Raw genomic sequence first — 20,953 nt, forward strand, 5'->3', positions numbered from 1 at the left:
TTGTTTTTCTTTCTTTCCTTCCTTTCTCTCCCCCTCTTTCATTCCCTCCCTCTTTTCCCTCCCTCTCATTCTTTCCCTCGAAATCACTCTCATTTCTCTCTCCCCATTCTCTCTCATTTGTTTCTCTCTTTTTCCTCTCTCTCATTCTCCATTTTTTCATTTCTCTTTTCGTTTTCTCTCTCTCTCTCTCTCTCACACACACACACACACACGGGCGCGCGCGCGAGGATACCCTCTGCAAGCGAGCGGAGCGGTGCCTCCAGCTGCACTCAAAAGTCTCTTCTGGCCAGCTTTAAATCTCGCATGGAGGAGTTTTGCCGCCCAGAGGAGGTTTTTCAATCAATGCTGCCAGCGGCGCCACTCAGCTGGCAGAGTAAAGAAGCTGAGGGCACTGGGAAAATGGGTCTGGCCCCGCCAAACCTTGCACGCCCACCCCGGTGATCAGGCTTGATGAAAGCCGGAGAGCCCTTGCCAAAGACGCTGGCCCGTCAGCTGGTCAACCTGCCCGCTCCGTGCACCTTCGTTGCACTTTGGCGCGTGCCCTCCCAGCCCTGCAACAGCCTACCAGGGGATCGCGTGAGAAGGATGAGGAGGAGGGTTGTCTTCGGGAAAACCGTCACTGCGGCTCGTGCTCGCTCCTCAGCTGCGAGCCTGTCCCCTTTCTGTCGTATCCTCCTCCCGGATCCCATTCCCACTCAACCAGCCCTCGTGTTAGCGAGGTTGGCATTAGCCACGGCCGGGTTGGGCCAGTGGCTCAGGGCGGAGACCAGGTCGCGTGACCAGGTTGGCAAGGAGCGGGGTCAAAGAGCGACATGCGGCTCTGAAGCCACGGTTGCCGATACCCCCGAGACTCAAGTGAGTTTTCTCCATTTTACTGTGACTTTTCTAGCCACAGTTGCTAAATGAATCACTGCAATTTTTAAGTTTAGTAACATGATTGTTAAGTGAATCTGGCTTCCCCATTGACTTTTCTTGTCAGAAGTTGCAAAAGGTAATGTATATAAGTAAATATACATGTATAAATAAAACTCAATATACATGTAGAGACATAGTTTTATATATAAATACTGGTATAAATAAAACTAAAGGCAGGGAATATACCGGTCTAAAATTATCCAGGCAGCTTTCGTGGCTATGGCAGAACTTAGAACTCAATATCCTGATTTGTATGCCAGCATTTTATATTATTTCTTAGCCATGGCAACTTGAAGACATGTGGACCTCAAGGCCAGAATTCTCCAGAGAGCCTGCTTCCTGGGGAATTCTGAGAGTTGAAGTCCATGCACCTTCAAGCTGCCAAGTTATGAAACGCTGCCTTCGTCAAACTGGCTAGGTTTATTAAAAAAAATAGAGGCAGTGAATAGCCATTCCGGCGTGTAATTCATATGACGCACTGAAGCATTAACTAACCCTGTCTAGACAGGCAAAGGTTGTAGCTCTGGCAACTGTGCACATTCAATTTCGGGAGGGAGGGCGGCCTAGCTAGTATTTCTTTATTAGTTGCCCTTATCGCAAAATCGTTAAAACTGTAATTTTGTCGCTGGAAGGGTTCACATAGCAACGGAAGAGCGGAAGTTTCAACAAAATATATTCAAAACCAAGGCGGGCGCTGAAAGTATTGTGAAACCGTTGCCTCCCAAGCAGCGGCGAGTCCTCCCGAACGACACCGCGGCCCAACCGCTCCTCCTGACAGGGAGCCCCCTCCCCACGGAGCCATCGTTTCGTGCCGCGTGTCTCTTGGAAAGGCTTCGCGGAATCTGCGAAAGGACATCTCTGCTGCGGATAACCCGTAGACTGTTCCCAAAGTAATGGAGCGGCTGACATTTCAGCCCGGGGCTGCCGCGGCCATAGACGACTACTTGGAATATAAGAGGTAAGGAAGTCAATTGAACGGGCGCTTCTTAACCACCCAAAAGTCGTTGGATGGGAAAGTCGTTGCTAAGGCGCCTGTACGAAGAGGAAGTCCTTGCTGAGGGTAACACCATGTCTCAAAAGCCCGCTTTTATTCAGATTATGTTTGAAGACCCGCGCTGTAGTCTAGTGGCGGTTTGGATTTCTGTATAGCCTTATAGCTATACTGTAAACTCTACGATAAACTTTGAGTTGCTCACCTGAATCAGGAACACATTTTAGGGATTGGATAAAATGGAATTGACGGGTTTATTCCACTCAACCTAGTTGATTCAGCAAACTATGGGACAGCTTCCTAAGAGTTAGAGGTGTTGGGGCATATAAATTAATAAATGTCTTCTGGGCATGTGTAAGAAAGAATTTCTTCACTTTCTGAAGATGCTGTTCTTTAGCAGCCAAGATAAAGATCTGGACTTAAGCCTCATTTTCCAATAGGGAATTTCCATTCCACTTTTAGCTTCAGCATTTTGGCTGTGTTTTTGCAACACAATAACCTCTAAACCAGGGGTAGTGAACCTTTTTATACCTACCGCCCACTTTTGTATCTCTGTTTGTAGTAAAATTTTCTAACTGCCCACTGGTTCCACAGTAACGGTGCTTTTTAAAGTAGGGATGTAACTTTACTTCTTAAAATTTATAAAGCAGAGTTACAGCAATAGCAATAGCAATGAAAGCTGGAACGCCCACTAGTGGGCGGTAGGGACCAGATTGACTACCACTGCTCTAAACTGTGGCTCACTGAATCCATTAATTTTATTTATTTATTTATTTTATTTATTTTATTTATTTTATTTATTTATTTATTTATTTATTTATTTTATTTTATTTATTTATTTATTAGACTTGTATACCGCTTCATAGAGCTTTCAGCCCTCTCTAAGCGGTTTACAAATTTTTTTTTAGCAAATTGAGTCAGCAAATTGCCCCCACAGTCTGGGTCCTCATTTCACCTACCTCGGAAGGATGGAAGGCTGAGTCAACCTTGAGCCGGTGAGATTTGAACAGCTGAACTGCAGATAACAGTCAGCTGAAGTGGCCTGCAGTACTTCACCCTAACCACTGCGCCACCTCGGCTCCTTCAAAATTTTGTCTATGTATTGTATACAAGCTGTTATGAATGGGTTTGCACAAACGCTGGAGCCACCAAATAACTGATTATATCAAAATCTAACATATGAGATCATATGGTGCTTAATTAGAACATTTCTAGGACTCATTTTCTCTTTGAATCAGGCCCCAAAGAACTGTTACCTATCCTAGTCAAACTGCTTCATCTAAATTGAGTAGTCTTAAGAGTAAGAATCAAGAGTGTAGAGTAGTCCCCACAAAACACTCCCTTTCAGGCTTTAAGGTGTACTGGGGTGAGTGGGTGAATTGGGAGCAGAAAAGGAATGAAGTGGTTCTGGTCCCAATTTAACTAGTCACAGTTTATTGCAGGATGAAGGCCTCTTCAACAGCTTTCCATATACTTTAACACACTGTTTTTTTCCTCGTTAATGCTTTTGAATTGAGTTGTATCATCTATCCATTACTACAATTGATATCCAACTGAGGTTGTTATCCAGTATTGATTTCTTTGTGGTGCGTTATAACCAGCTTTTCACCATTTTGATGATGCTACCCAAAGCAATTTGGCAATTTCCTTGTGGTTGCTGCAAACAATCTATCTATCTATCTATCTATCTATCTATCTATCTATCTATCTATCTATCTATCCATCCATCCATCCATCCATCCATCCATCCATCCATCCATCCATCCAGATATAGAGCTAGAGTTATATAGATATCTGTCTATATAGATAGATTGATAGAGGTAGATAGATATTATAATATTTTTTCATCATCACATACCACTCATCATAATTAGCAAGCACTCCATACGAAGAACAATAAGAAGATTGATATCCCACTCAAAATATTTGCTTCTTATTTAGCTGGAATAATTACCATATTTTTCGGAGTATAAAATGCACCTTTTCCCCCCTAAAAGAGGGTGAACATTTTGGTGTGTCTTATACACTGAATGTAGCCCTGCCCTCCCACCAGTCCCCACCCTTTGGCCTCTGCCTCCCAGCAATTTACCTCTTGCAGCAAATGGAGAAAATGGGGCTTGCAGAGGCAATAAGACTATGGTAATCCCTGCATCCTGAAACACCTGATTATCTGCGGAGCTGAAATTGAAAGTGAAACTTGCAGTTTGCTGCAAAGAGATAAGTCAATAACTATAAATGACTATAGAATATTCAAATTATTAGTTATTTTTAAAGACTATTATTGTTCTAGACAATTTAACAAAATGAAGAAGCTTTAAAAATAAATGCTTGATCTGAAGAAGCCCAGTGCTATTGTATTTTCTCTTAAATAGCAGAGAATAATGCATACTTTCAGAAAGCAACATCAATTTTAACTGCATCTGTACAAGTATAGTCTGAAATGTAACACCACAAACAGTGTATATCTTCTGTACTGTTTGCTGTTTGCTGCAAGGAGGAAAATTGCTGGGAGGCAGGCAGATTCCCCCCCCCTTGTTTTCCTCCTCAAAAGCTAAGTGTGTCTTATATTTCAGATCGTCTTATACTCTGAAAAATATGGTATACAGTTTTGTCTGTTTGCAGAGTTCAATAGGACTCTGGATTAATAATTTAATCCACCACATATTTGGTGTCTCATCCTGATGACTAAAAAAGAAAAGTATTGTCATTTTTACAAAACATCTAAAAGTAGTTTCATTTTGAAAAGGACTAATTGCAGATAATTAATCTGCAGTTTATTCTGCATTATTGTCCAAAATTGTACACATTGCCTAATAAGGGGCGGGTGGGGGAGGCTCTTTTCGTCCTCCTCAGGCTCCTATAAAGCCTCTGGAACCTGGGGAGGGCGAAAAATGGCTTTTAAAAAGGCTGAATTCAACTGGCCAGCGCGCGCCTGCCTATTCTTTGTCGAGGGATCGCTCACTGTTGTTGCATACCATTTTCTTCCCTATTGGCCAGACAACTATTCCAGTAATTTCAGTTTCTTAGCTTTTATTGTATGGTTAGGAAGTGAGAAAATAATATGATTGAATATATGGAACTGATGATCATGGCAAGTGAAAAGTTGTGTAGATTGACTCTTCCACTCCAGACCATTAGAGCAGTGGTCCCCAACCCCCGGTCCGCGGACCGGTGCCGGGCCGTGGAATACCTGACCCCGGGCCGCGCAGCGGCCGGGGGCCATGATCGCTGCAGCGGCCGGGGGCCATATTTGCAACTTTGTAGTCCTCATGAACACACCCTTTCTCTGCCCCCCCCACCGCCCCAGATGTGCGGGGCTGGGGGGGCGAGGGGAGGCCCGATCTCCCCCCCGCCCTCTTGGTCTGCTCGCCCCGGGAGGGAGGGGGCGGCGGCGGCGGCCTCAGCCCGAACTTGGGATGCTGCTGGCGGAGGCTGACTGGGAGGCAAAACTTTGTCCGTGGACTCGCCCGGCCCGCCTGCCCTGTGGAATGACGAGGGGGGGGAAGGAGGGGGCGGCGGCGCTGCATTTTCCTCCCAAGGAGAAACTAGGTTGTGGGGGGAGGGGCGCAGCGTGGCCGTTTCAGGGGAACTTGGGGAGCTTCGCCGTTCCGAGAGGCGCTTCGCGCGCAGCCCCACCCAGGTCGGAGATGTTTTCCTCCGCCGAGGCGAGGAGGGGGGGCTTTACGTAAGACTCACGGCGCAGCTCTGCCCCCCTCCTGGAGTGTCACCTGCCTCCCGCCCCTCCCCCCCGCCGCTCCGCCGAAGCGCTTTTTGCGTCAGGCCGGCGGGGCTCTCGGGGGCCCTTCGGCCGCAGCCCGCCTTCTCCCCCTCTTCACCCCCTCGGAAGCAGCCGGCCTCCGCCGCGCCAGCCGCCCGCCCGCCCGCCCGCCCGAAGTAGGACACGGTGCCATCTTTTTCCCCCGCCGAACTGCAGCGAGGAAAAAGGGCTGCCCGAGCGAGCGGATCGCGGGGTCGGTTCCCCCTCCCTTCCCCCGGCGGCCGAGGAGGAGGAGGTGGGGCGGCCTCGCGGGCTGTCGGCCTTGGCGTGAAGGAAGCCCCCCCCGCCCTGCGGAACGCGCGCCCAGGATGGCCGCCTTCCCACCCGCCGGTCCGGAAGGCCGAGGGAGGCTCGTCTGACTGGTCCGCGGCGATAAAAAGGTTGGGGACCACTGCATTAGAGGACTTGAGATCACCCACAAATGCTTCTGATTGAGTTTTGTACGTGTGAAGTGATGGATTCTATGTAGGGCTGAAGTTGTTTGGCAAGAAATTTGGCAAGATTCTGTAGAGGTGAGCCTATGGAGCTGACTATGGGTCTGAGTGATGTTCCTTCTTTGTGTATCTTGGGGAGGTCATAGAGCTTGGGGCATCTGGATGATTTTTCTCTAGGGATGATTCTTTGCTGGATCTCTTCACTGATGGGAGAGGCTTTTATTTTGGATTTGGTGGTTTTTTTCCCAGGTAGGCAGTGGGGTGTGTGTTTAGAGTTTTGTAAGCGGTGTCTTGGAGTAGGTTGGATAGTTTGGCTTGGTAATCAGATGTGTTCATCATATGCCAAATTTCTTGCCAAACAACTTCAGCCCTACCTAGACACCATCACCAATCATCCTCACCAGATATCAATTCCATCAACCAATAAAGATGTGACTACACAGCCAATCAATCCGTTTAAAGCAGTGGTCCCCAACCTTTTTATCGCCGCGGACCAGTCAGACGAGCCTCCCTCGGCCTTCCGGACCGGCGGGTGGGAAGGCGGCCATCCTGGGCGCGCGTTCCGCAGGGCGGGGGGGGCTTCCTTCACGCCAAGGCCGACAGCCCACGAGGCCGCCCCGCCTCCTCCTCCTTGGCCGTCGGGGGAAGGGAGGGGGAACCGACCCCGCGATCCGCTCGCTCGGGCAGCCCTTTTTCCTCGCTGCAGTTGGGCGGGGGAAAAAGATGGCCCTGTGTCCTACTTCGGGCGGGCGGGCGGCTGGCGCGGCGGAGGCCGGCTGCTTCCGAGGGGGTGGGCCTCCGCGCCGCGCTCCATGAAGGGAAGAGGGGGAGAAGGCGGGCTGCGGCCGAAGGGCCCCCGAGAGCCCCGCCGGCCTGACACAAAAAGCGCTGCGGCGGAGGGGAGGGGCGGGAGGCAGGTGACACTCCAGGAGGGGGGGCAGAGCTGCGCCGCGAGTCTTACGTAAAGCCCCCCCTCCCCGCCTCGGCGGAGGAAAACATCTCCCACCTGGGTGGGGCTGCGTGCGAAGCGCCTCTCGGAACGGCAAAGCTCCCCAAGTTCCCCCGAAACGGCCGCGCTGCGCCCCTCCCCCCCGCAACCTTAGTTTCTCCTTGGGAGGAAAATGCAGCGCCGCCGCCCCCTCCTGCCCCCCCCTCGTCATTCCACGGGGCAGGCGGGCCGGGTGAGTCCGCGGACAAAGTTTTGTCTCCCAGGCAGCCTCCGCCAGCAGCATCCCAAGTTCGGGCCGAGGCCGAGGCCGCCGCCGCCCCTTCCCTCACGGGGCGAGCAGAGCAAGAGGGCGGGGGGGGGAGATCGGGCCTCCCCTCGCCCCCCCAGCCCCGCACATCTGGGGCGGCGGGGGGGGGGCAGAGAAAGGGCGCGTTCATGAGGACTACAAAGTTGCAAATATGGCCCCCGGCCGCTGCAGCGATCATGGCCCCCGGCCGCTGCGCGGCCCGGTGCCAGGTACTCCACGGCCCGGCACCGGTCCGCGGACCGGGGGTTGGGGACCACTGGTTTAAAGTAACAGAGCCAACATTCCACACACCCCCACCTATATATAAAAATGGCAGCTTCAATCACGCTTTGCTCGCACAAGCACAAAGCGAAAACGGCACCAGCCTGAAGATGACGAGTGTGACCTCATCGAAACGTCGCCAAGATTCTGTTAATCTTACACAGGAAAAGACCCGAATACACCAAGACCTGCATACCTATACCCTACTTCTTTTCAAATTTAAAATTCCCTGATATTCATATTTTCTGTCTCATTCACTCATGACATGACAAGTTCTCCCTATGTTCTATGTGCATATTATTAAAAAGGTTGTTGGTTACAATATGTTTATATTAAATATATTTAATTAAATATGTAATGTAAAGTATTACAGAAATCAACACTTTTGCAGAATTGTAGGAGAAGATGATGGTGGGAAACTATTTACCCCAGATGAATATGAACAATATAAGAAACGAGTATTACCAATTCGGCTGCAAAATAGATTATATGTGAGCTGGAGATCACCAACTGGCATTGACTGTAAACTTGTGGGTCCAGAAACACCCTGCTTTTGTTCTCACAGGTAATTTGTACGAATGGATGATGCACTAAAATTTATTTTAGATTTAAAAAATAATTAGAGAATACATGTCTTTAACAGTCATATGTATTGTATTTGTTCAAAAGGAAGACTAATACTCTCTCAAGTATTAATTTTTATCAATATGATAAAAATATTTTTATCTTTAAAACAGAAGAATGGTTTTGCTTTTGTTGCCTCATCTTATTAGTATTATTGCTTTTAATAAGGCGTCCTTCCTAAAACCTCTTAAGAAGGAAGTTGCATGGTGTGTAGACTCCATGGGTATCTTATTTTAGGTTAACATAGTAAACCTATTTTAGTTATTTTATGACTGGTACACTTTTGAACTATCTTTTTCTCGGGTTAGTACATTTATAATGCCCATTTCTATCCTTTTCTTTGTTTCCAATATGGTTTTCATTGTGTGAGAAGTAAAACAGAATTATTATTGTGCTTTGTTTTATCTTTCTCTGAATGGTAATGACCCAATAGTTGTACTCTGCTGGTCTATACTATCAGACTCAATAACAACTCTTTTGAGCACAGAATATTGTTTCTTTGCTATTGGTTGGATTCGTAAATATAAGCCAAGAGAAAGTAAAGCTTTAACAGCTCGTATTCTTTTATTAAGTTAGAAACATTTTGTCCTGGAAATGTGTAGATCTGTTCATTCTTCACTTCTGATATATAATTAAATATATTAAGCATAATATGTACTGTTATGTGTATATGTGTACACATACGGTATATATCTCACACACTTTTGAGTTGTTCAACATGGCAAATCTCATGATGTTAGTCTTTTTTTCTATGTAATTTACTGATAAGTAAAATTAATGTAGAGTTGTGGTATTGGGAAAATTTGACTTTTCATTTTGGATTGTGTTCAAAACAAAGTTCATTCCAAGTAATGCTGCTGGGAAGGATTCATTCAAAGATTCATAATTTGTAAGTCTTAATATTTCAGGCAATTATTGGCCCAACACAAATAGAAAATTGAGCAATCCTAGGGATCAATTAAAACAGTGGTCCCCATGGCCTGAAAGCAGCGGGTGAGAGCAAAAGTACATAGTTCCAGTTGCACAAGCAGCAGGCCCCTGTGTGGAACCGTCCTCTCTTCCCCTATTGGTCTGCAAAGCCGGAAAGATTGGGGACCATTGAATTAAAAGATTGATGTATATTTTCTCCAAATCTGGGATTAAAGTTGAGATTTTGAAGATTCTGCCAAATTATATTGACCTCACCTCTTTTATAAAGTTATTGAATGTCTTTGAATAAGAGGATTCTTAAATATTCTAATGAATAGTAACTAAACAGTGCATCTGGATTTTTAAATTTTTTTCTAGATATAAACAACACAAAACAGATTTTGAAGTGATTCCAAAAGAACGTCCTATTTCTGTACCTTGTAGAGTGAGCCGGTGCACATGCAAATCTTATAACTTTGTTCCTCTTAATGGTACTCAGCCCATCCGCTGTAGATGTAAGCACTTTGCAGATCAGCATAGTCCAGCAACTGGATTTCTATGCAATGTGTGTAAGTATACTTTGATTAAATGAATAATTTATATTTAAAAGTAATTACCATCTACAGATACCTTTCTTTAAAAACTATCTCAGTATCATAACAATGTATATCTATTGGTTTGGAAGTAACTAATACATTTCAAATTCTGCAATCAGGAAACTTAATTCAAGGTTCACCATAAATATTTCTTTATCCAGCTTTGGCCTGCCTGATTAGTTGTAGTCAGGATAATGTTGCAAATGCTATACTTTTGGAAGGTTCAGGGAGTTGAGGTAAGGAGGTGCTGCTTTTCTGTTGCAGCTCCAATATTGTAGAATAGTCTCCCTGAGAAGATTTGGCTGACTTTGTTGATTTCTATAACCTTCTAAAGATTAAGTTTTCTGGAAAATCTCTGATTTGTGTTGTCACAAATTTGTGTTGTGTTGTATTCTCTATTTTGTTGTTTTATTTTTAATCAAAATTGGATTTCTTTTATATTGCATTTTTATGTGAGCTGTTGAGTGCAAATTTTGATTGAAGTGGCAAGCAAATAGGCTAAATAAATAAATACTTTAAATCTGGTTAATTTGCATAATGATACACAATATTAAAATATGTGCTGCTTCCAAATAGGAGATCGTCAATGTAGTCTTTTTCAAGCATACATACAATAAGACTGCTCCTACTCTCAGACAACTCCTTGCAAAATTACCTGCAAATTATTATCTAAGCGAAGAATAGTAGTGTTTATGATTCCAGATATAGAAATAATTACCTTGTAGTTATTACTCTTACATGTCTGTCCTATTTAAATAATATATATATGAATATTAAAAAGTTTCAGTCGTAGCAATTTTTATATCACCAAGGCTACGGCAAGCAAAATTGACATTGAATGTAAACCTTTCAAACAAATAATGACTTTTTCAAAATATGTTTTGCATTAGGTTCCAAATGTTCAGGGTTTCACAGTTGCTTTACTTGTGGATGTGGCCAGCCAGCATATTCTCATGAAACTGTAGTGGAAACAAAAGAGGAACGTTTAGCCCAAGGAAAGCCAGTTGGGCACGATGTCCCTTATGCTGCAATGGGGGGACTAACAGGTTTTAGTTCCTTAGCAGAAGGCTACATGAGACTTGATGATAGTGGAATAGGTAAGGATGAAAATAATTTTTTTAAAATATATGCCCGATTGCCTTTGGGTTTCTCAGCCAATTATCCTAGGAAATTTGGGGGAAGACAAGCATTGGCCATACTACCGGTTTCCCCGAAAATACGACCTGTCCTGAAACTAACGCCTTGCCACATTTTTTGCATGGGCAAAAATATAAGCGCATCCCTGAAAATAAGCCCTCTAGGCAACCCCCCTCCGGCCAGGCAGAGCCAGCTGCCGGACAGAGAATCTTCTGGACAGAGAGTCTTCCAGCAGCCAGTCCACAACCATAGAGCGTACTCCTAGAGCGGCTGCTGTGGGAAGACTCGGCAGCCGAGTTTGGGAATTTGGAAGCTGGAGAAGAAGTTATGCTGGGAGCAGGGGGGGAACAGGCGCTCACACAACCCCCCTCTCCAGCCAGGCAGTGCCAAGCTGCGGGAGGTGGGGAGTAGGCAGAGTGTCACATGTGATCTAACAAAATCAGTGCTGTTTCAAGTAATTATATCTTATGAAATTTATTTTAGTACTATCAAGACTTATATTTTAGTACAAATATGCTTGAACATTTTTTAAATAAATGAGTATTGCCATATTTTGATTTATACAGAATTACCTTGAAGATCACCTGAAACCTAGTAGTTTTAAAATTCTTCTTTCTGGTTAATTTGAAGTTAGAATTCTGCATTCCAATATGAAGTTGATTTAGGTTGTTGCCTCCTTCAGCTTTATAAAGTCATGAACCCTGATTTTGAATCACCATTCTGGCTTTTAATACTTGTCTAGGCTTAATTTCAACATAGAATTACTTGACTTTCAAACCCTTTACAGCCTGTGTTTAATGCAAATAGTCTTTCAACTTGATTGTTGATTAGGCTGATTTGTTTATCTTCTGTACATTAAGGAGTGTCATTTACAGTTGGGCCTTCTTAAAAAAGACCCGGTTGTTTCTGGTTTGGGTGAACCCGTAGTGGTGGCTCTGGGAGGCTCCACCCCCATCCCAACATAATGCACAAGCACTGCACAGGTGCAGAAGAAGGTGTGCATGTGCAAATGTGGTGCATGCAGTCATATTTGCGAACCGGTAGAGAAGGTAAGTGAATCCCACCACTGTATATATCTAATGTCATTCAAATAAATCCACAAAAAAAATGCAATGAGAAAAAACAAGGAAAAAGAGGAATCAAAAAGAGGCGACCAGTCTTGCCTTGGGAGGCTATGAGAATAGGTGTCTCAGGTAAGGACCAACACCCTTTCTCCATAGTGGTGGACATAGCATCCAGACTGGGACGTACCAAAGCTGGATCTGTCCCCTGGTGGGATTATGACTGGTCCAGCTGAGATTCTATCCTATGGACTCACTGGAGCACCCTGCGGCCAAAGGCTGCATCTGCAGATGCAAAGGTGTCTAACTTGTAATTTTTGATGAAGGGGGATGGGCTAGCCACGTCACTGCCCTACAAATCTCTGCTAAGGATGCTTGGGCTGCCCAGGCAGCCGAAGTGGCCACACTCCTTGTAGCGTGTGCGGTCAATCTACTTGGAACCGGAGTAGATTGGACTGATAGGCTGCAGCAATACAGGCCTGCAGCCATCTGCCTATGATAGCTGATGAAACCTTCCTACCCAGGGAAGCAGGCTGGAAGGAGACAAAAAGTGTCTCTGATGTCCAAAAAGGTCGAGTCCTTTTCAAATAAATCTTTAGAGCCCTCCTCATGTCCAAGGTGTGCCACTTGGGTTCCAAAGGGTGAATAGGATGGGGACAAAAATTTGGTAGCACAAGCTCCTGTGCTCTGTGGAAACAGGAGCACATCTTGCATATGAAGGAGGGATCCAACCGCAGCACCACGCGGTCGATGGAAAATGCACAAATCGTCTTTCACCAAAAGTGCTTGCAGTTCCGAAATCCGTCTGTCGGAAGTGATGGCCACCAGAAAGGATACTTTCAAAGTTAGAAACTAAGGGAGACCTCCTGTAGAGGCTTGAAGGGAGCCGCCATAAGGGCATCAAGAACCCTGGACAAATCCCAGGAGGGATATCTCTGCATTGCTGGTTGGAAGCTCTGTTAAGGAAATGACGCACCGTGGGCTGTTGAGATAGCGGAGCGGAACCCCCACAAGTCAATATGGAGGAAATAGCCATCAATTGCCTTCGGATGGTATTTGTGGCCAAATCCTTGTCCAAAACATCCAGTAGAAATTCCAGAACATGAGGGATAGTGGCCCTAGTGGGATATAAAGCCTTACCAGAACACCAGGAACAGAATGACCGCCAGGTGGAATCATAGATATGCTTGGTGGACAGGCACCGAGCAGCTTGGATTGTCTGAATGATCCTCCTTCAGGACACTCCGCTCAAGCGCCAGTTGCTCAACTGGAACCACTGAGGGTTGGGGTGTTCCAGTGACCCCTGGCTGAGGGAGATCCAGTCGAGGGCCTGTCCACCGAGAGAGTCCGCAGGGTCACAAACTAATGCCTACATGGCCAGTGAGGGGTGACCAGGACTACCTCCGCCCTCTCTCCGATGAACTTCTGGGTGATTCAAGGTTAAAAGGGGAAGCAGGGGGAAAGCATAAAGGAGGCCCGGAGGTCAGTTGCATCGAAGTGCATCCACCCCTTCCGACAGCAGTGTTGGGAACAGAGAGTAAAACCGTGTGAGCTGTGTGTTGTGGGGGGTAGTGAAAAGATAGATCACCGGCATGCTGAATCGGTCCACAATGTCCCGGAGGATCGATGGGTGCAGGCTCCATTCGGCACGGTCCACAACCTCTCGGCTGAGCCAGTTGGCCTGCACCCCCGATATATGCTCCGCAGTGAGAGAGTGTAAGTGTTTCTCGGCCCAAAGACCCAATTTCATGGCTTCGTCCATCATGGAACGCAACCTGGTCCCTCCCTGACAGTTTATGTGCATCTTGGCTGACATATTGTCCGTCAGCACAAGAGCATGTTTGCCCGCCACTGTGTGCTGGAAATGGTGGAGAGCCAGGTGGACCGCTCGTAGTTCCAGCCTAGTTTATACTGTGAGTCCGGTCCACCTGATCCCATTACCCCTGTGCCATTTGTTCCTGGAGATGAGCCCCCCAGCCAAACAGGCTAACATCCGTGGTGACAGCCAGTGTGTCCTGATCCTTGAACTGCCGGTCCCTGGTGATGGCCTGGGATGTCCACCACAGGAGGGAACAGGAAACTTCTGCTGGGATGCATACCTTGGCCAGGAAACAGCTTAACAGTTTCTTCTCTGAAACGGCAAGAGAAACCATTGGAGTTCCCTGGAATGTAACCGTGCCCAAGGAACTATCCCATTGGCCGATGCCATGGTGCCCAGCAATTTCGTGAGTATGGCCATAGAGTCTCTGCATTCCCTGGCAGCTTGACTTGCTAGGGACCTGAGAGATTCCTGCCACTCTAGTGACAAGAAGACTCTACAATCAACGGTATCAATTAAAGCACCGAGGTGCACTAACCTGGTGGTTGGATGAAGATGATTCTTGGGTATGTTAATTGAAAAGCCATGGTCCTGGAGGATCTGTATAGTGGTCATAAGGTCCCTTCGAGCCTCACTATGGGACAAAGATTGTATGAGTATGTCATCTAAATAGGCCTGTAATCTTATAGGCACCTCTCGCAGCGCAGCAATCAAAGCCGCAAGCAATTTGGTAAATACTCAGGGTGCTGAGGAAAGCCCGAAGGGCAATGCTGTGTATTAGAAGTGATGATCCAGGTAGGAAAACCATAGTAACTGCCTATGCTGGGGCAAGTTGGGAATATGGAGGTATGCCTCTGTCAAATCTATTGAAGTTAAGAAATCGCCGTGTCTAATACTACCTTAAATGGTTTGCAATGAATGCATATTAAAAAGTTTATAACAAATGAACTTGTTTAATTTCTTAAGATCAAGGATGGCTCTCCAGCCCCCCAAGGCCTTGGGGATAGCAAAAAGTATGGAATAGAATCCTTGGCCACGTTGATCTTCTGGCACTAGTTGTACGGCCCGTATATCCAAGAGATGTTGAATCGCCTCTTGCTTGATACGATGTCGAGCTGGGTTGTTTGATAATGGACAGGTCCTGAAGAGCCTAGGAGGGTTGGAGATAAACTCAAGAGCAAGTCCTATTCTAACAGTAGATCTAACCCAAGCATTGGAGGTGGTCCTATTCCATTGATCAGCAAAAAAGGCCAATCTACCTCCGATGGGATAACTGGTGGCTGGCAAGTTAGGATCGGCGGTAGAAATGTCCTCCACCTCCGTGAAAGGGATGTTTGGCTGATTTTCCTCTCTGGGGTAACGGTCTGACTGGCCCCTCTCTCTGGAGGAGTATCCCTCCTGCTGCCTATACCCCTAGGTGTCATAGTCCCCCTCCGAAAGGACGAACCATAATCCTGGTACTGAAAGGATGCCCCCCCCCATCTTGGCCATAAAAGGAAGGGCGTCTGTGGTTGGGAGCGGAGTGAGAGAACCCTTTCTTGGGCACCGTAGGAAGGACCTTTCTCTTCTCCTTGTTCTCGATGAAAAACAGATCCAAGGCATTCCCAAAAAGAGAATTGCCCTTGAATGGGTAGAAGCGAATCACCATTTGTGGCGCACATCTGCCTTCCACTGGCGAAGCCACAACAGTCGGTAGAACACCACAGAAGACGCTATGGCTCTGGATGCGAATCTGGCAGATGTAAGCGTAGCGTCACATGTAAACTGGACAGCTGCCATCAGTTTGGCAATGTTTTGATGGGCACGTATGTCTGCGATGGGAATGCTTTGTTGCAGATCCTGAAGCCAGAGGAGACAGGAACGGATGAAGAAGCGGTGGTTGAGGTACGAAGCACTCACGCTGCTGCCTGGTGACCATGTTGCAATGCGAGGTCTGCCTTTTTGTCCTCTGGTTTAAGGACATTTTCTGGGGCTCCCGGCATATTCGCCGAGGTGCAGAGGGCAGTCATTGGGCCGTCGATTGTCGGAACCGACAAGAATTGGGCCAGATCATTGGCTACATTGAAGAATTTTTTATCTGAGGCTGATGGATTCGGACCAGAAGTAGGAGCTGACCACTGACATTGTACCAGGTCTACAAATATTTTAGGTGTTGGTATCATCTCAGATGGAGGGGCCTGTTCAGAGAACAGGGTGACGGAAGACACAGAAGTAGGGCGAGGGACGGTTGTCACTGGCTGCGCGCCAAAATTTGCCGCCATCTTGGCCTTGTACAGCAAGGACTGGAACAGGGTTGGAGGGAAGAGCCTTTATCCTCAGACATCTCTGCCTCTTTGATCTCCCCTTCCTCTGCAACCGAAGATTGGTCTGATGCCTCTTCGTCTGGAGCCGAAGAACCCGCTATTAACGTGGGCTCTAGAGGTACCGCGGGGTGGTCAGATGATTGCTTCTGGAGTGATTGCTTTTGGTTTGAAGCATCCCTCTGTTGCAACCCCGCTGCAATGCCTTGTGATATGGCGGTGGCAATGATGTCTTGAAAATTGGACACGTAGAGAGAATTTGGCTGGTCATGACGGATTCCAGTTGAGGTGGATGGAATAGCGTCCATCCTCTGCACGCTGGGTGGGGCGATGGTATCACCAGCAGGCACAGGAGGAAGAATTTCCTGTGTGGGCCCCCAGATGCCAGAAACATCAATTGGAAAGAAGGTTAAGGGAAACCTCCCTACTCTGTCTGTCCCCAGGAGAGAGTTGTAAGGCCAATTGCATCTGGGAATGCTCAATTTGTTTGGAAGCATGTGGATGAGGCTCTCTTAGCAGCAGCTTTCTTATAAATGCACACCAAAGCCTTTTCCTTTTGCTTTTCGTATCGAGAAGCAGGCTTGGAGGGCTTTTTAGATCTGCTAGCCTTTATTGAGGCTTTTGGATTTTTCTTGTTTTAGCTGGCCCTGAGGTGGTAGATGTTGAAGGCCGGGGAGGTGATTGAGTACCCAAATGCCCTTCAACCAATTGGGGGCTACGAGGCTCTCCAGAGGGCTCCGCTGTGACATTTGGTGTTTCAGAAGAAATGGTGGCCACCATTTTAAAAGGAGAGAGGGCGCGATTACGAAAAATGGTGCTTCATGCCTTTTTGCAACTTTCCTTATGAGAAAACAGTGGCTTGGCTAGAACGCCGCTCCTTATCAACTCCCTGATTGCCGCTCTAAGGGCATGGGCCGCTCTGCAGCAGCTGAGAAAAAACGCTCACATTATATTTGAATTAAGCTGCTGCGGTTCGTCGCTCAACTGAAGACAGGAACAACGGAGCACTGCCAGTGCGAAGGCTGTTCCGAATGGTGAGGGATCGTAATTGGGCGAGGCAGGCGGCGAGAGGTAAGCGCGGTGGAGTCAGGCACTGATCGTCAAGCTACGGGAGTTTCTGGGATTAATCTCAAACAATTCAAGCCTCCCTCATCTTTTGAAGCCTTTATGTCTGAGAAGGCTTACAGGCTAAGACCCGTAAGGCACGCAGCCCCTGCAAAGAGCTTCAGTCAATCAGGCACAATCCAAAGTCAATTCACAATCCAAGGTCAATTCAATAGGAATAACTCACAAATCCAATATTTATAAAGACAGTAAATTCCTTTCAGATGGGAACGAAGCGATACATCTATGCTCATTGAGGAACTGAGTCAGAACTGGGCTTTGCCAAGCGACAGGGGCGTGGTTTTTCATCAACTGTCAGGCTCAGTTCTCGCAATGAGTGGATGAAGGTCAACCCAGTCTAGATGCTACCTCCACCACTATGGAGAAGCTTTCAGATTTACATTTTTAAATTGCTGTTTTAACTAGCTGTCCTGAAGGTAATGTTATCATCCATTATTGTATGTTTATTTTTTAATTAAATATAATTAAATGTATTTTAAGTAAACTTTTGAGTTATAAAACAATAAAACCATGAATTAATTTACTTTGGCTCAGAGCACAGGAGACATGAGATAGAAAACAAGCAAAAATAGGTATTCCTTTCCCTCATGCTGATTGTTTCCCCCATGCAAGCACTTTCTTGTTGGATGAAGTTTCATATTTGAGTTCAGGATGAGGAAAGGTAAGGGCAAGGAGGATGAAATTATCAAATCATCAATTGGGTAATCCAGTGAGTGTGATTTATTGTGTGGAAACAGTAGTTTAGGACAGCAGAGAGTAAAGATTAAGCATTTTGGTAGGATATGCCAGCCTGGGAAATAAGCAGCAATTCCTTTTTACCATCATGACTTGCTTTCTGATTTATTATCTAACTTTGTCTCCTCATCCGAATAACCTCTTTTTTCATTGTGCAATATGAGGAAGCTATTCTAACTACCCTGAGTTATCTTCTGTTTCTGCCATTGGATTTGTTGGACTCTCCTTCTGCTGGAATGGTTCTAAACTGAGCGTTATCTGTAACTTATCAATACATTTCAAATAAATTCTGACACATAAAAAACTATTGTCCTTCTCATACTTCATCCCTTTTACAGAATATAAGAAAGCTATCTTAGGATACATTTTAATTGTTGCTTCTGTCAATATATTTGATTGTTTTTTACTTTAATAATAGCTTAATAATTGGTCTTATTAAAATCTATTTCATAGTTATTCCCAAATGAGTAGTCGTGCTACTCATTTGAGACCAAAATGCTACCAGAAATGTGGTACTTTAAAGATTAAGAAATGTGTTACATCATATTACATATTATATTTTATAAATTTATTTTTTTATTTATTACATTTTTGCCATTTATCTTCCTGCCAGGTGACTTTAAATAAAATGAATATTTATAAAATAATATATTTTACTTTATGTTCAAATGTTCTGTGAATTGGACTCCATCTGATGTGTGGACTTTATCTTAAGCTGGAAATTTATATTGATATTTAGGACAGGGCAAACAAACAAAAGGAAATGAACTGCAGCAGTTTGCTGTTATCCTTGCTAACAGTGGCTGTTTTCATGCTTTTCTAGTTGACAATTTAACCCATGACTGAATGTTTAGGCTGATATATGCAGTATGATTTACATTTTTAATTTTAATGTGACCGCAGAAAATAGAGTTAATCCTCTTGATGAGTGTTGATTCATCTCAATTATCCTATTTTATGCACACTATCAACTTGTTCTTTTTATACTACACAATCATCTAATAGAAATGCTGTGGTCTTAATCCAACATATTCTAGACTTTATTCATCAGCAGTAGTACTTTAATTTTAATTGTTAATGTTTGCTTACTTTTAAGGAGCACCTTCTGCTCAATTCTTAGAAGCTCCTGTAACCAATATGGATAATCCATTTTTAAAAGCATTCCAAGGTCCATCCAGTTCCATGCAGGCCTACTCCCAATTAACAGATGGTAATGATTTTTACATTTTTAAATAGTTTATTAAACATTTTAAATGTATTTTAAAAGCTAACAAAATTATTGTCTTTTAGGAAGTACAAGTACAACAATGCAAGTTTCCAGTTTAAGGAGATCTGAAGAAGATGATATGGCTTATTTTGAAAGACAATATCAGGCACGGGTAAGTCCACAGTATACATTATTTAAAGCAGAAGCATTTCTTTCTGTTTAAAAATAATTTGTTCAAATGGCACTTAGCACACATAATAATGTGTGGACGGTTTTAGATAGTACACTGGGAAACTGTAGTGATATTTGAAAATCAAATGTATTTAGATGGGAATATCAGGACTATCGTGACATGCAAAAACAAAGAAAAGTGTTTGTATAATTTATATTGAAGACCAAGTGACTTTTTTCAAAAGCAATTAATGTTTTAGAGGCAGTACATCTGCCTATTTATTCAGTAATGCAATTGTACAATAATATTTATATTATTGGCTAAACATTGTATAAATCTTGCTACAAGAAGTTTTAAACTCTATGCATGATAGTCAATCATATCAATTAATTTATGTGTTTCTCTACCTCCACCTTAGATCACAGCTTATGAGATTTCCAACAATGCCATAACTCATACATTTCAGTTTGTGAGTTTGTGTCAATTCATATGATTGCTTGGATGTAGATGCATCCTGCAAAGGAAATTTCTAATGCTGTACTAGGATAAGAAAATGTAGCAATAATGGGACTAGATCAGGGGTGTCAAACTTGTGGCGCCACGTCACCACCACATGAAGCATAGTGACTCCCCCCCCTTCGCTAAACTGGGGGTAGGTGTGGCCAGCACACGACCCATGAGGGCTGCAAGTTTGACACCCCTGGAATAGATGAAAGTTGTTTTCTATAGTTTGCAGAAAACAAGGACAGCTTATGTTTCAAGTAATTTTTTGATTTTTTTCATTACAGTTGAAACAAGAGAAGGTGAGGGATCAGAAAGGCAAAAGTTATATGTCAACAAAGACCCAACATCATCAATAATGTATTTGGGTTTCACTGTAATTTATGAGCATTTCTGTCCCAATTCTGCCTATCTTTCTTCAGTGACTATAGTACAATATATTTATTTTTCTATGCCAATTTTGTTGCATATAAAATGATAATGTGCTTCTTTTCAGGCATTGAAGCAAAATAATGCTATCCATTTAATTCTGCATACTTGAAAATCAGTAATGGAAAAAATTCAGGTTTCGTAGCAGAAAACCATTGAGAATTACTTCTTCAGAAGTGTTTATTATTGTTAAAGATTTACATTTTATGAAAAGTGGTTTTGTTTTCTGTATTTCAAGATTTGAAAATGTTGATAATAAAGAAAAACAAATAATCATTATAGGTGGTAACTGAGTCAAAAAATTATATTGTTAAGCAAGACAGTAATTAAATGAATTTTGTCCCATTTTAGGACCTTTCTTGTGATAGTTGTTGTGAATAACTGCAGTTATTGTTAGTAACATGGTTAAGTTAATCTGACTTTCCAATTGATTTTGCTTGTCCGAAGATTACAAATGCGGATGCTGATCCCGGGACATTGCAACTATCAAAAATATGAGTCAGTTGCCAAGTGTCTTTATTTTGATTACATGACCATGAAGATGCTGCAATTATTGTGTGACAAAAGGTCATAAGTCTCTTTTTTTCAATGATGTTATAACTTCAGTCACTAAATGAACTGTTGTAAGTCAATGACTACCTGTATAGTTGAATTGATTTATCTAAAAATAATGCAGTAAAAATATGGTTGACAGATTACTAGA

The 20,953-nt window shown here is 44.4% G+C and overlaps 1 protein-coding gene across 1 annotated transcript; it reads left to right on the plus strand.

Annotated features, from left to right (window-relative positions):
• The first annotated feature begins 146 nt into the window (after positions 1-146).
• On the plus strand, positions 147-20,529 carry FAM221A (family with sequence similarity 221 member A). Its single transcript, XM_032237388.1, has 8 exons — positions 147-855; positions 1,548-1,873; positions 8,027-8,200; positions 9,547-9,737; positions 10,655-10,861; positions 19,038-19,151; positions 19,232-19,320; positions 20,109-20,529. The coding sequence occupies exons 2-8, from the start codon at positions 1,809-1,811 to the stop codon at positions 20,178-20,180; spliced, it is 912 nt and encodes a 303-aa protein (XP_032093279.1). The 5' UTR covers positions 147-855; positions 1,548-1,808; the 3' UTR covers positions 20,181-20,529.
• The last annotated feature ends 424 nt before the right edge of the window (positions 20,530-20,953 follow it).

Source organism: Thamnophis elegans, chromosome Z (assembly GCF_009769535.1).
Source record: "Thamnophis elegans isolate rThaEle1 chromosome Z, rThaEle1.pri, whole genome shotgun sequence".
In the NCBI taxonomy this organism is placed as follows: Eukaryota; Metazoa; Chordata; class Lepidosauria; order Squamata; family Colubridae; genus Thamnophis; species Thamnophis elegans.